At 34.0% G+C, this 13,343-nt stretch overlaps 2 protein-coding genes and 1 pseudogene across 3 annotated transcripts; 1 reads left to right on the top strand and 2 right to left on the bottom strand.

The window, feature by feature from the left end:
* Positions 1-223: 223 nt before the first annotated feature.
* LOC143588019 (kinesin-like protein KIN-13B) lies at positions 224-3,320 on the top strand. Its single transcript, XM_077069140.1, has 5 exons — positions 224-432; positions 1,021-1,323; positions 1,412-1,630; positions 2,435-2,783; positions 2,855-3,320. The coding sequence occupies exons 1-5, from the start codon at positions 293-295 to the stop codon at positions 2,885-2,887; spliced, it is 1,044 nt and encodes a 347-aa protein (XP_076925255.1). The 5' UTR covers positions 224-292; the 3' UTR covers positions 2,888-3,320.
* Positions 3,321-4,354: 1,034 nt separating this feature from the next.
* Positions 4,355-5,913, bottom strand: LOC143588009 (F-box protein PP2-B15-like). The gene is made up of 3 exons (XM_077069133.1): positions 5,623-5,913; positions 5,232-5,346; positions 4,355-4,984 (listed from the first exon to the last, which is right to left on the bottom strand). The coding sequence occupies exons 1-3, from the start codon at positions 5,876-5,878 to the stop codon at positions 4,519-4,521; spliced, it is 837 nt and encodes a 278-aa protein (XP_076925248.1). The 5' UTR covers positions 5,879-5,913; the 3' UTR covers positions 4,355-4,518.
* A 4,990-nt stretch (positions 5,914-10,903) lies between these two features.
* Positions 10,904-13,343, bottom strand: LOC143586099 (F-box protein PP2-B15-like; annotated as a pseudogene). The gene is made up of 3 exons (XR_013144652.1): positions 12,938-13,343; positions 11,564-11,682; positions 10,904-11,413 (listed from the first exon to the last, which is right to left on the bottom strand). The product of XR_013144652.1 is annotated as an F-box protein PP2-B15-like (transcript).

The raw sequence follows: 13,343 nt of genomic DNA, 5'->3' as shown, positions 1-13,343 counted from the left end.
CTGCCGAAAATCCTCTCTGCCCATCTTCGTCGTGTCGGTCTTTTCCTCCGTCCCTAGGTGTCAAACCGTCTTAGGAATCGTAACCGTGCGTTGTTGATCACCACCGAATCGCCGTGTTAGAGGATTCCGCACTCTAACACGTTGCCCCGTGAATCGTTGGGAAACCGTGTCCCGCACCGGTCCGACACTTTGCGTATGGACAAACAGGTACACTAGCTTTAAATAACATTTCTTTCAAAACGAACCGCTTTTAACTAGATTTCATTGTTCAGGAAGTGGAAAGACGTTTACAATGAAACCCTTACCTCTTAAAGCATCTAGGGATATTCTTAGGCTTGTGAATCATACCTATCGTAGCCAAGTGTTTCAGTTATATTTTAGTTTCTTTGAGATCTATGGTGGGAAACTCTATGATCTTCTCAATGACAGGAAGTAAGTCCCGTTCCTATGCTTGATTAAACTTTATAAAATACAACTATTAATGTAGTTATATGTGAGAATATTCTCTGATTATTAACAAATGTTTTATAATATATGTTATTATAGTTGATAAAAAATGTGTTTCATATTTTAGAGTATAGACGTGGTTACTTCTAAAATCTGTAAGAATGCTTGTTTTGGTCAATATGTAATTTGGAGTAACCTATGATCTCATCAATGGCAGGAAGTAAGTTCCATCAATATGTTTGATTGAGCTTTATAAAATACAACTATTATTGCAGTTATATGTGAGTGTTCTTTGAATTGTTAGCAAGTTTTTTGTAAAAATATGTTACTATAGTTGATAAAAAAATAGATTGTTCACAGTTTCGACTTGTAGACTTCTAAAATATTTAAGAATGCATGTTTTGGTCATTTTATGTGACTTGGATTATCGGATTATTTTATTATTAGTTTCATACCTGCTGTTGCAACATGACATGTTAATCAGGATTTTTCAAATGCTCACATCCAAACTCTGTCCCCTAAGCAATCATTTAACTTCTAGCTTTTTAAGAATGCGAGTCCATTATTTTGCAGAAAATTGTGCATGAGAGAAGATGGTAGTAAACAAGTATGCATTGTCGGTTTACAAGAATACAAAGTCTCAGATGTGGAAACGATAAAAGAGCTAATCGAAAGAGGTAATGCAACAAGAAGTACTGGAACAACTGGTGCTAATGAGGAATCGTCTAGATCACACGCGATACTTCAACTCGTTGTCAAAAGATCTGCTGATGGAAGTGAAACTAAACCTCCAAGAGTTGTTGGTAAACTCTCCTTTATAGATCTTGCTGGAAGTGAACGCGGTGCAGATACTACAGACAATGATAAACAAACAAGGTAATAAACTAATAATAGTGGTAATTGTTTTTTAATAGGTTATATTATCTTTTGATTAAATTATTATTATGTGAAATATGTGATGCAGAATGGAAGGTGCTGAGATTAATAAGAGCTTGCTTGCATTGAAGGAATGCATACGAGCTCTTGATAATGATCAAGGCCATATTCCTTTTAGAGGCAGTAAGTTAACTGAAGTTTTGAGGGATTCGTTTGTTGGAAACTCACGAACCGTTATGATTTCCTGCATTTCACCAAATGCTGGATCTTGTGAGCATACACTTAATACCTTACGATATGCTGACAGGTAACTACTAATACTCTGTTATATAAAGGTTGCAATTTAGGCTGGTAAATGAATAGAACGTTCAGTGAACCATTCGTGAATCGTTTGGCAGGAGGTTTGTTTATTTTCCACGAATGAACATAAACAAAGATTTTTGTTCATTTAGTTAAACAGACGAACATGACACGTGTCTTGTTCGTTCATTGATGTTCGTGAACGCTCGTTCATTTATGATTGTTAGTTTACGACATTCGTTCATTAGTATATTCATTTGAACTTTTTTTAGACCCGTTACAGTATTTTCTACTTTGAATTACTTTTTAAGCTAAGCACATTGTTCTCATTACTTTTAATTGGTTTTAGCTCAGTTATGTTCGTTCAGTTATGTTCAGTTACGTTCGTGAACCATTCATTTATACTGTTAATAAACGGGAATAAACAAACATGAATACGTGATTACGTTCATTTTCTTAACGAATGAACATGAACAAAAAAACCTCATTCGTATAGCTATTCATGTTTGATAATCTGTTCGGTTAAAGCTAAACGAGCGACACGAACATGCTTCATTCGTGTTCGCTTACAAGCCTAGGTGGCAAAAGGGTTGGGTTGGGTTGGGCCGGGTCCTGTACAGAACAATATTGTCCAAATTTTTTAAGCGTCCTATACATTGTTCGTTTACAATATTAATCTGTCTTTCTTAATAAAACAATTTTAACAAGTATGTTTCCGTTTTAGATAACATTCTTGTTATACTCATTGGCTTGTGATAAAACATAACCCAAATCAAGCATGTCTAAGAATTGTACCGTTATTAATTAACAGGGTGAAAAGTCTTTCAAAAGGGAACAAAAAAGACGCGACATTTAATTCCAAGGAACCAACCGCAGTGTCAATGTCTACAACCGCCTTACCCCGAGTTCCATCCTATGAAGATAGCATGCTTGATTCATATCCCGAGCAAGCTGATGAAGACGATTATGACTCTGCAGAAGAGTATTATGAGCCCGAGCAACCATCATGGAAGAACAATAACACAAAAGTTGAACCATATAGCTTCTCAAACGCACCAGATAAGAACCGGAGAACCAATGGTCAAACAAAGACAAAGGAACCACCGAAATATGAATCAAGAAACTTGAACCCTGACGATGAGTTAAACGCCCTTTTACAGGTATTGATTTTACATATATTTAATACTTCAGTTATTGTATCCGCATAATAACTTGAGTGATACAATTTCAGGAAGAGGAAGACCTTGTTAATGCTCACCGTTAACAAGTCGAGGATACCATGGATATTGTTAGAGTGGTATGTCATAAATCATAATGTTAATTAGGAATTAAATTTTACCAATAATGAAAACATGATTTATATTGTTTGGTGATTTTAGGAAATGAACCTATTGGTGGAGGCAGATGAACCGGGGAACCAGCTAGATGACTACGTGGCGAAACTGAACACGATCTTGGCTCAGAAGGCTGCAGCCATTTCACAGCTACAGAACCGGTTGGCTCATTTTCAAAAACGGCTTAAGGACCATGATGTGCTGTTGTCATCTGGTCAGTAAGGGGTATAGAATTCGGTCAGAGTATGACAATGAAGTCTGTGGTGAGCTTTATACAGTATTTGGGTTATAACTTGTTCACCCTCATTATGGGTCAAGTCTTGTCATTCATTATTGTTTGATGTTTTGTAAACTCATGATAATAGATGATTCATGTTCGATTCGTTTTTATAATTTATTCTACCGTTGATGATCTACGACTGGTATTAGGAAAGCGCCACAGGGCCTTGTGATAGCGCCTCATGCACCGTCCCACGTGTTGTTTGTGTAGTTGGTGACGTGTCTTCATGAAAGTCACCGACATTATCAGCATCAGTGGCTTAAAATCTAGGCTCCACTTTTTGAAGGGTACTAAGTGTACCACATACTTTCATGGGTGTTTGGTTTGCTACTTTGTTATATGAGGATGAGAATCATTATGAATATATATGGTGTTAGGTTGGTATGTCTAACATTTTGTTTAGTTTATAACCGGTAAGTAATTTGTTACACTCTTTTTGATGTGTATACCACAAATTTGACTGTAATTCATCCACATGATTTTGTATAAACAACATGTTAGATGATATTTAGCCCTTTCTTTATGATCTATTAGTAGCCTACCCTATTACATTTTGCCAACCTCTACTATAGGCATCATAATTCGAAAAAGAAAATGAAAAAGAAAAGGATTTTGTAAGTTCACATTTATTGTGTTTTAACTATTCGAACATCGAATAATCATGAATAAGAAATTACAGCTATTAGGTTAAAACTCGTTTATATATGACACGTGCTAAGTAAAAGCAATATTATGGGTTTTAACATGTTTGTTTAGCATGTTTTTCTTTTGTTTCAACAAGGAAATCCTTTTATCCTTTTTTACAATGTTGATGTGGAGTATTGATGGGAATTTTGTTTTTAATTATTATTTTTAATATAATTAACGTTTTATAATTTTTTTTAATATAACTACATATATTTTAAATACCGACCGCGACATCTTCTCCTCCATTACTTACTTGACACACACAAAATCTGATGATGTTCAGTTTGAAGATTTAGTGACCCGATTTGAGCAAAAGTTCCATGAGTAACCTAATTAAAAAACTTTTAAAATATCTGTGAGATATTCCACGGTGGGGTTGCTTTTAAAAAACGCAAAGCGCACAAAAGCAATATGGTCTAAACCAAGACACGAAGCGCGAAATGCAAAAGAGGTGAGCTTTTCGTACGCGGTACACAATCAATTTTTAAAAGATACGGATTTATTTATCATAATCATGACTAAAAAGGGGCCTAAAAAGTAAACAAAAATAACTTGTAATAGATATACATAAGGATTTGTTCTTCATAATCATGACTAAACAGGCCTGATTTCAAGTTCCTCAACAACAAGCCCTCCTTTCAAATGAACACCATTCACTTCTCTTAAACTCATTTTAACCTCTTTCTCACACATTCCTTCGTTGTAAAACTCACCCAATTCTCTCTCCAACCATCCATCCTCTCTCTCACAACCAACCCTTGATACCGCGTCTTCAAATCTTGATCCCGAACCTTCTTTAACCTTGTTTCTGTCACAAACATGCTCTGACGATCGCTTGGTACACGCATTGTGAGATAGCATGACCGTCCCTCGTGAACACAATTCATCAACTTCAACCGAAACCTCACACGGCACAACATCTAAACCATAGGCGCGATGATGAGCCACTTGAACAATGAGATACACTCTATACATTGTATTTGGTGATAAAATTCGGGTGTTGATCTTTCCTTCTACCTCAAGCCAACTTGTCATTCTAAGCTCTACAATTTCGGCAAATCTGTTACATAAGTTAGTTTTAGTTAATACACAAGACATAAATGTTAAGTAAAAGATTGTGACGTGTGGAAATTGTGTAAAGTCTCTATATATGTCCATTTAAGTATAATAAATAAGACGGTCATGTAACTGCATAATCTATTTTTCCTCTCTTATTACATCTAGTCAACACTACACTCATACGTCTTTCACAATACCAAAATTTAAACTTGTTCGTATGAAATGCAACCTATACAACTATATATTACCTCGATCGAGTAACGGGTTTCCAACACCAAAAGAGGGGATTGGCTGACCAAGCTATGTAGAGCTCTCTTGCACTTAGCATGTAACATTTTTTTCCCGTTGCTTTATCTATTGAGACTGCCTAATATACAAATGAAGCCCAAAATCATAAATTATATACTAAATTATTCATTTTAGAATAAATATATACTAAATCATATAAGAGCGGTTGACCACACTTTCTGTATGATGTATTTTTTAATATGATACATAAGACGGTTATATATTTTACTGGCATACTTCCTCTCTTTCCACTTAGATTATTTGTATGTGGTATGCCTTATATACAAGAGCATTACGGGATTCTTATTGTTTATTAATATTAACGAAATTAATATTATACGTATAGCTAGCTAGTTATGTTGAGGCCTCGATCAATAAGAAGTGGAGTAGAAAGCTTAAAGAAAAGCTCCTTCTTCGATTTATACGTCACCGGAGATACGCTTTTCGATATCATATCTTCGTAATCAGGTGGCAACAACTTATCCCACACCACGTCTGACTCCGCAGCCATCCTAAACACCGTAGCCACCACCGCAGACTTACATACATCCCGCGGCGTGCCCCGGGACAGTATATCAGCTATGCAATCTGCCGGCAAACCCTCCATGCGTACTAATATTAATTTTAAGCTAGTTGAATGAATGAAACGTACAATGAATATATGTTTTTAATATTTTTGTGTATATCGTATTATCGTACACACGATGGGCATATATATGAAGCGATATATATTTATGCGGTTATATTTATATTTATTTATATGTTTGGTGGCATGTTGTTCCGTGGTTATAGTTTGGTGTGCGCACGTACATGCTGAATGTGTTAAAACTTGACCATCTTTTTGTATATTAGGTAATGAAAGATGCTAACCGAAATTTAGTTGGTATCGGTTCAGTTTGTTAAGGTTAGTGGCGGATCTAGAAAATTTAGCCAGTGAGTATAAAAAAAAAGTTCAACCTAAAACTCGTCAATTCAAACTAAAACAAGTCAAACCAAAATGGGTCTGGTCAAACCGAAACGGGTCGAGTAAAAAAGTTACAATAAAAAAACTACGTATAGAAATGTAAACAATAAATTTCATTAAAGATAAACAAAATACATATTACAATTGCCCTCTACGTGATTTCATCTTTTGAAAACGGTCAATTACAGCTTCATTCGTAACACTTAAAAACGTTTCTTTTTCAACACTACAAATTACACAAGCATTCAAAAAATCTTCACCAATTCGATTACGTAAATTTGTCACTTGGATCTTTGGACCTAATATATTACAAATTTATAAAGGAAACTATGGAATTGAGTGGGTACAAACCCTCTCCCTAGCCGAACACTAGATTCACCCCTGGTTAAGGTACTGGTGATGTATCGCCACTCGTTGTAAAAACCGAAAACTCAAAAGATGAAGTTGTTATATTCCTAAAACGAATATTAACGCGTGTTTTACATCTATCAAAAATTATAAAAATGAAATAAGGGTTGAAATTGTAAAGAAAAAAAAACTATATGTACAAACATGAGGAGTGTTAAAATTTGTAGCGATCTATTTTGTTGATTCAATAATTCAAGCTGAACTTTTTGATAAAAATAAGTATGTCGCAAAAAAAACGTAAAGAAATGAAATATTGAAGCAACGTTAACGGTGTGCATCTTTGTGATTCGATGACTTGTATTTTATCATACATAACTCAGTTTTACAAAAAAGTATACTTAATTTAAATAAAATGAAGTACGCCGCAAGTGTATAATTCAAATTTTATAAACCGTCATATTTTAAAAGTTGTAACAGAAAAAAACACAAAAAAAACTATGATTGGATAAAGTGTCAAAATAGTCGATCAATGTATTTCTTATTATATTATTACAGACAGGGCCGTCTCCGAGAATTTATATGACTCGGCCGAGCCGAAATAAAAATGCACGTATACTCCAACGAATAACGAAATATTATAAGCAATAAAAATTTTAGGCCTTATGTAAATGAACTCATTTTGTTATGATTTAGACTATGTATAAAAATAAACTTAAAAATGTGAGTAAAATTTGCAACCTTTTGATTGAAACTCATACCCCTTTACCACTAGACTAACATAAATATTGTATAGTTAGAGTCAACATTAAATATACATATTCTTTTTCATAAAAATATATATAAAGAAAAAATTTGTGCCCCAAAAAATTAAATGCCTCAGCCGGTCGCCCACATTACCCTGTACCCAAGCCACCCCTGAATTTACATATACAACCTACTTATAATGCATATGAGAAAAAAACAAATGATTTAATTATTCTTCTGAGTTCTCAAATAATCCCATTCCTGTGTGTATGTATCTTTACATGTACTTAGGTAATAAGGTTGCAATCACATTGTGTGCAAGTGGGGTTTCCAAGTTGCCAAGTTGGTTAAACTTACGTTTAAAATGTGTGGAAAATCGGCGTTTGATCGAGACATATTGTCACGTTGATGTTTCAGCTTATAAAACTCATGAACCTCTACTTTGGTTAAGAAAAGACAAGAATCATATATATTCAACCTCAGTTGTAATTTGTAAGTCCGCATGTTCTGGGACATTATTCAAAGGACGACAACAATTCAAGATGACATCAAAATCATTCGAGATGGCATTCTCTTACTAGCTTTTCGGCGTGAATGGGTGCTAAATATGATGCCATAGGGGACGTGAAGGATGGGGCGCTAGCTTAGTAACATGCATGTGACTCCGACATGGGTCATGGTGGCGTTCTGGGCTTTATTCGAGCACTCAGTTTTTTATATATATATATACTTTTGTTTTTGTAGTTCTTGCATTATAGTATTATATTACGGATAACGTGTCTAATGACTTACTACATTTAGACCATTTGTTGTGGAGTAACAAATGGAATGACAAACATGCTAAATAGGGATGTTAACACTTGCTACATCACGTCCGCCTAAACAATGGGGCGCCAAAGGCTTCCTGTTAACGTGCTGATGCTCAAAGGGCTTAAAAAATGGTGTTCACCTCACTAATAACCAGTCACATCTTTTTTTTAATATATATAATTAAACCATTACTTACTAGTTAAAAAATTTATTAATTAAAATTCACTGTTTACGTAACATTACACATTTTTAACTAGAATCTTCTGGTTAACCATACAGCCTAATCATTTGGGATTTCAACCTATTCCCGCCGTATCACGCTAAAGAATCTCGATAAAATTAAAGTAGACCGACATAAATCTTGTGGACATCCTTGAGAGAACAATAAAAAAAAAAAAACAAAGCAATCAAAATCCTTGAAAACGATGACACGTTATTTGACACATGCATTGTTAGCTTAGTTGCCACATGCATCCTTAGCTTATTAAGGTTATGCTATATCTAAACCATTTTTCTTTTTTTTTTCTTTTTTTTTTTTTGCTTTAAAAGAGACCTTGAATTTGTTTTTAGATTTCAAATAAGTTGGTTGCCCCTAATTTCATTTTCGGGTCATGTAGTTAAACATCGTTTTCAGTCAACTTCGTGACCTAAATTGAATCGGTTTGGTTGGTTAGGTCTAATGACGAAGTTTAAATGAAAACGAGAGGGATGTTTGAGAGAGCGGTTTTGCCTTCAAGAGAGCGCTTGAGAGTTAAACAAGTGATGTAATTAAGCATAAAACTTCAATATCTATTTGTATTATGTTTGGGGAGGGGTGGGGGTTTAAAATGGTCAAACAACGGGTTTCAAACAGTCAAAAAAAAAACAGCTATATTACCGTTAGAAGACGATTCTATGCATTAAATGACATTTAAAAAATAAAAACCCGGTTGTACCCAGTTGTCGGGTAGGAACCGTACCACCAGGTATCCCTTCATACCAATGGTTGTAAAAATCTTACCTAGGCACTGATTACTAGTCGCCTAGTCCTAGTCGTCCCCCCCCCCCCCCACACACACACACCTACTAGTTGGCCATTAATCACTTTGGTCAAGATCGGTCAAAAATGGAAAATTTACAAAAAAAAAGGGTATAAAGATATATATTTTCAAAATTAAATATAAACTCCAATCCAATCCGACCGGTTTCGGTTGTACCCGATTGGACCTTACTTGGTTCCTAACCAGTTCCGGTTCCGGTTTTTTTTCTGGTTTAGACTACAATAAACCCACGGGCTGCCACGCATTTTTTAACAAAAAATTGGGCTGCCTTTCAGTTGGGGACTAGGCTATTACCCAGATGGGCTGGCTAACAATTACCATCCATAATCCATTAATATGTTTTTAGCAGCTTTTTACAATTATACAAAGAATAATCCTACTTTTTTAAAGATATATAACAATTCAAATATGCTTTTAGCCTTTTAGGAGTGTTTGTTTTGCTATATGTGGATGAGAATCGTGATGAACATGGTGTGCTAGGTTAGGTTGGTATTTCAAACATTTTGTTTCGTTTGGTAAGTAATTTGTCTTTTAGACGTGCACATTAATGATTTGACTATAACACATCCACACAATTTGTTTCACACAACATATTAAATGATATATAACACCTTTTAATGATATACTACCATACCCTATTACATTTTGCCAACCTCTATTATAGGTATCACAATTCAAAAGAATAAAATAAAAGGGAAAATAAAAATAATAAAAAAGGCATGTTAGAACAAAATTTTTGTTATCAAATAGGCACCATCTTTTAAGTAGGTTGTGAAGGAGCCGGATTATTGGTGTGTGAGATTTAAATGAGTCAGATAACTGTATAGGTTGTGAAGGATATCGGATGACATTGACTTTTAGCCTTTTTACATTTGTTTAAGTGGATTGTGGAGGAGCTGGGTTAGTGAATAAGTCGGATTATGGGTGTGTGAGTTAAGAAGGAGATGTTTGATCGGTTGTCGTGGATTGCCTATATAAGCAAATGAAAACGCCAATGCCTATTTGAACAAAATTTTGTGGTTGACATGCTGATTTGGTTATTTAAAAAGAAAAATCTTTACGCAATCTAAAATTTTGTAATAGAAACACGTTTACGTTTATTGTGTTTTAATCAAAGGTATAGGAAATTATAAGAATCGCACAAACACTTGTAATGATTTTTCAATTGTAATGTACAACACGACTATATAACTACTTACACACTTCTTTTTTCCTCATAGTATATCCGACATGGAATATATTTTCAAGTGCTTTATCTACATTGGTTTGCCGTCTTAACTATTCGAACATATAAATTGTTACTATGGTTCATGTATTCACCATTGAAATTTGGTTTCCAAAATAATATAAAAAAAGTCCTTAGAGGGTGTGCATGGTTTAGGTTATGTGTAGTGGAGGAGCTAAAAAATAGGGCGACTTGCGTTATGTAGCGTCCAGTTAGCAAATTGTGGGTTTTTATTTTACGGGTGTAATAGTGTTTTATATCACACACACATATAATAATAATAGTAAAAACAAAACACAAACAAGCGATAAATATTCATCACCCCTATTATCGCGCCGGCAGGGGGGGTTCCTTCATTTTTGTTGCCCAATCACCCTCTATTGTTGAACCACTACGGATACTCTTAGAAAACCCATCACATGACAAGTTTGGTATTGCACATGTCTAGAACCAAAAATTGTTAAATGCACGAACCAAAAAAGAAAACAGTAACTAAAACACAATCAAATTGTAATAAATATATAAGGACTTGTTTCATTATCATGACTAGACAGGCCTGATTTCAAGTGCCTCAATAACAAGCCCTCCTTTCAAATGAACACCATTCACTTCTCTTAAACCCATTTTAACCTCTTTCTCACACATTCCTTCGTTGTAAAACTCACCCAATTCTATCTCCAACCATCCATCCTCTCTCTCACAACCAACCCTTGAAACCGAGTTTTCAAATCTTGAACCCGAACCTTCTTTAACCTTGCTTTTATCGCAAACATGCTCTAACGATCGCTTGGCACATGCATTGTGAGATAGTATGACCGTCCCTCGTGAACAAAGTTCACCAACTTCAACCGAAACCTCACATGGTACAACATCTAAACCATAGGCACGATGATGAGCCACTTGAACAATGAGATACGCTCTATACATTGTATTTGGTGACAATATTGGGTGTTGATTTTCCCTTTTATTTCAAGCCAACTTGTCATTCTAAGCTCTACGATTTCTGCAAATCTATTATAAAAGTTAGTTTTAGTTAAGACATGGAAAATATGGTTTAATGGTTATACAATACATTATCACTTTAATATGGTTTTCATAATATTTAATTTATAACTTGTTTTTTATCGAGTGTCTCACCATACAGACATATATTGTATATACCTTGATTGGATAACGGGTTTCCAACACCAAAAGAGAGGATTGGTTGACCAAGCGATGTAAAGTTCTCTTGCACTTAGCATGTAACATTTTTTGCCCGTTGCTTTATCTATTGAGACTGCCTAATATACAAATGAAGCCAAAATCACAACCCTTATAAACAAACTTTAGTTATTTTTTTAACAACATTATCTTTTGTCACACACATGTTTGAACCCGCACAACAATACGTACAAAGTCTTATCTAACTTCTTAATACGATTAGGCCATATGTTTTTTGGTAAAACAAATTAATTAAGAGAATATATATTAGTTAATTTCGTGATCAATGATATGTTAATTAGAACGTAATGCGGGAATCATATACGCAGCAAGTATATGTAGGTTTTTGAACGTGATACATAAAACGGTTTCATAACATCCGTACTCCTTTTCTCTCTCTCTCTCACTAGTTTGATTATATATATATATGAGAAAATTAGCGTAAAAGTAACGTTAACGTGTTAATTGTGAGAATAAAGTAAAGTAATTATATATACAAATAAATTAATTATTAATTATATTATAGAGTAATTACATAATTATTCTACTTAATTCTCATAATAAGCACATTAATTTCATTTGTATTTCAAATCTTATATATATGAAACTAGCTTTTGAACCCGTGTATTACACGGAATTTGTCAAATAATAAAAAATAAAAAGATTCATTATCTAAAAGAAATGAATATAATTATAGGTAAAAAGAAGATAAAATATATATAGTATAAACAATAAGAAGTCTAAAATCTCAAATTTACAAATTTGATTTTTTAATATACAACATTTGCAAAAATTGTTTTGACCAATTACCCGTGGATAACTATGATAAATGAGATGATAGATTAGAGAATTAAAAGAGAAATTATAACTCATTTCTCAAAATTGTTTTTGTCTCATAACCCATGGATATGTAGGATAAATAAGATGAAAAATTAGAGAATTGAAAATGAAATTATAACCAATTTGCCAAAATTATTTTGACCCATGACCAATGGATAGTTAAAATGAATTAGAAAAGAAATTATAACCTATTTGTCAATATGATTTTGCTCCATAACCCATGGATAGGTAAGATAAATGAGAAGAGAGATTATGCCTAGAATGAATGTGGAATTGCCACATCATCCTCATTATTTTCTTTTATTAGTATTGTTAGATTAGATATGTTTTGAAATTAGCTTATACTATACATAATAAAAAAAAAAAGTTTAAGAGCTACAAGATCTGCAAAACATTTTTTTACATTTTAATTAGTTTTAAGTGTTATAATATTATAAGGCCTACCCATTGTTTGATAAATATAATGCATTAGATACAAGTGTTTTATACGATTACCTTAACACCACGGTCAATAACAAGTGGATTAGAAAGCTTAAAGAAAAGCTCCTTCTTTGATTTATACGTCACCGGAGACACACTTTCCGATATCATATCTTCATAATCAGGTGGCAACAACTTATCCCACACCACATCGGACTCAGCAGCCGTCCTAAACACCGTAGCAACCACCGCCAGCTGGCATACATCCCGCGGTGAACCACGGGACAGTATGTCAGCTATGCAATCTGCCAGCAAACCATCCATGCGTGGTAGCCGGTAAAACAAAGTTGAATGAAACTATGAATATATATGGCTATTTTTCTTGTGTATATTGTACACACGATGACGACATAAAATGGACATATGAAGACATATATTTATATATGCGGTTATATGTATTTGGTGGCGTGCTGATCCATAT

This window comes from Bidens hawaiensis, unplaced genomic scaffold (genome assembly GCF_021521415.1).
Source record: "Bidens hawaiensis isolate Kalapana, Puna unplaced genomic scaffold, B.hawaiensis_p1.1 tig00001575_1, whole genome shotgun sequence".
NCBI classification, from domain to species: domain Eukaryota; kingdom Viridiplantae; phylum Streptophyta; class Magnoliopsida; order Asterales; family Asteraceae; genus Bidens; species Bidens hawaiensis.
The sequence above is the reverse complement of the archived record's forward strand: the minus strand, read 5'-3'. Positions and strand labels throughout refer to the sequence as shown.

Excerpts from the sequence above, each read along its gene's own strand:
- LOC143588009 (XM_077069133.1), bottom strand. The coding sequence starts at position 5,878 with ATGGAGGGTTTGCCGGCAGATTGCATAGCTGATATACTGTCCCGGGGC. Across the intron at positions 5,347-5,622 it reads TCGAGGCCTCAACATAACTA|TCTCAATAGATAAAGCAACG; the intron begins GCTAGCTATACG and ends TATATTAGGCAG. Across the intron at positions 4,985-5,231 it reads AAACCCGTTACTCGATCGAG|ATTTGCCGAAATTGTAGAGC; the intron begins GTAATATATAGT and ends CTTATGTAACAG.
- LOC143588019 (XM_077069140.1), top strand. The coding sequence starts at position 293 with ATGAAACCCTTACCTCTTAAAGCATCTAGGGATATTCTTAGGCTTGTG. Across the intron at positions 433-1,020 it reads GATCTTCTCAATGACAGGAA|AAAATTGTGCATGAGAGAAG; the intron begins GTAAGTCCCGTT and ends ATTATTTTGCAG. Across the intron at positions 1,631-2,434 it reads ACCTTACGATATGCTGACAG|GGTGAAAAGTCTTTCAAAAG; the intron begins GTAACTACTAAT and ends ATTAATTAACAG.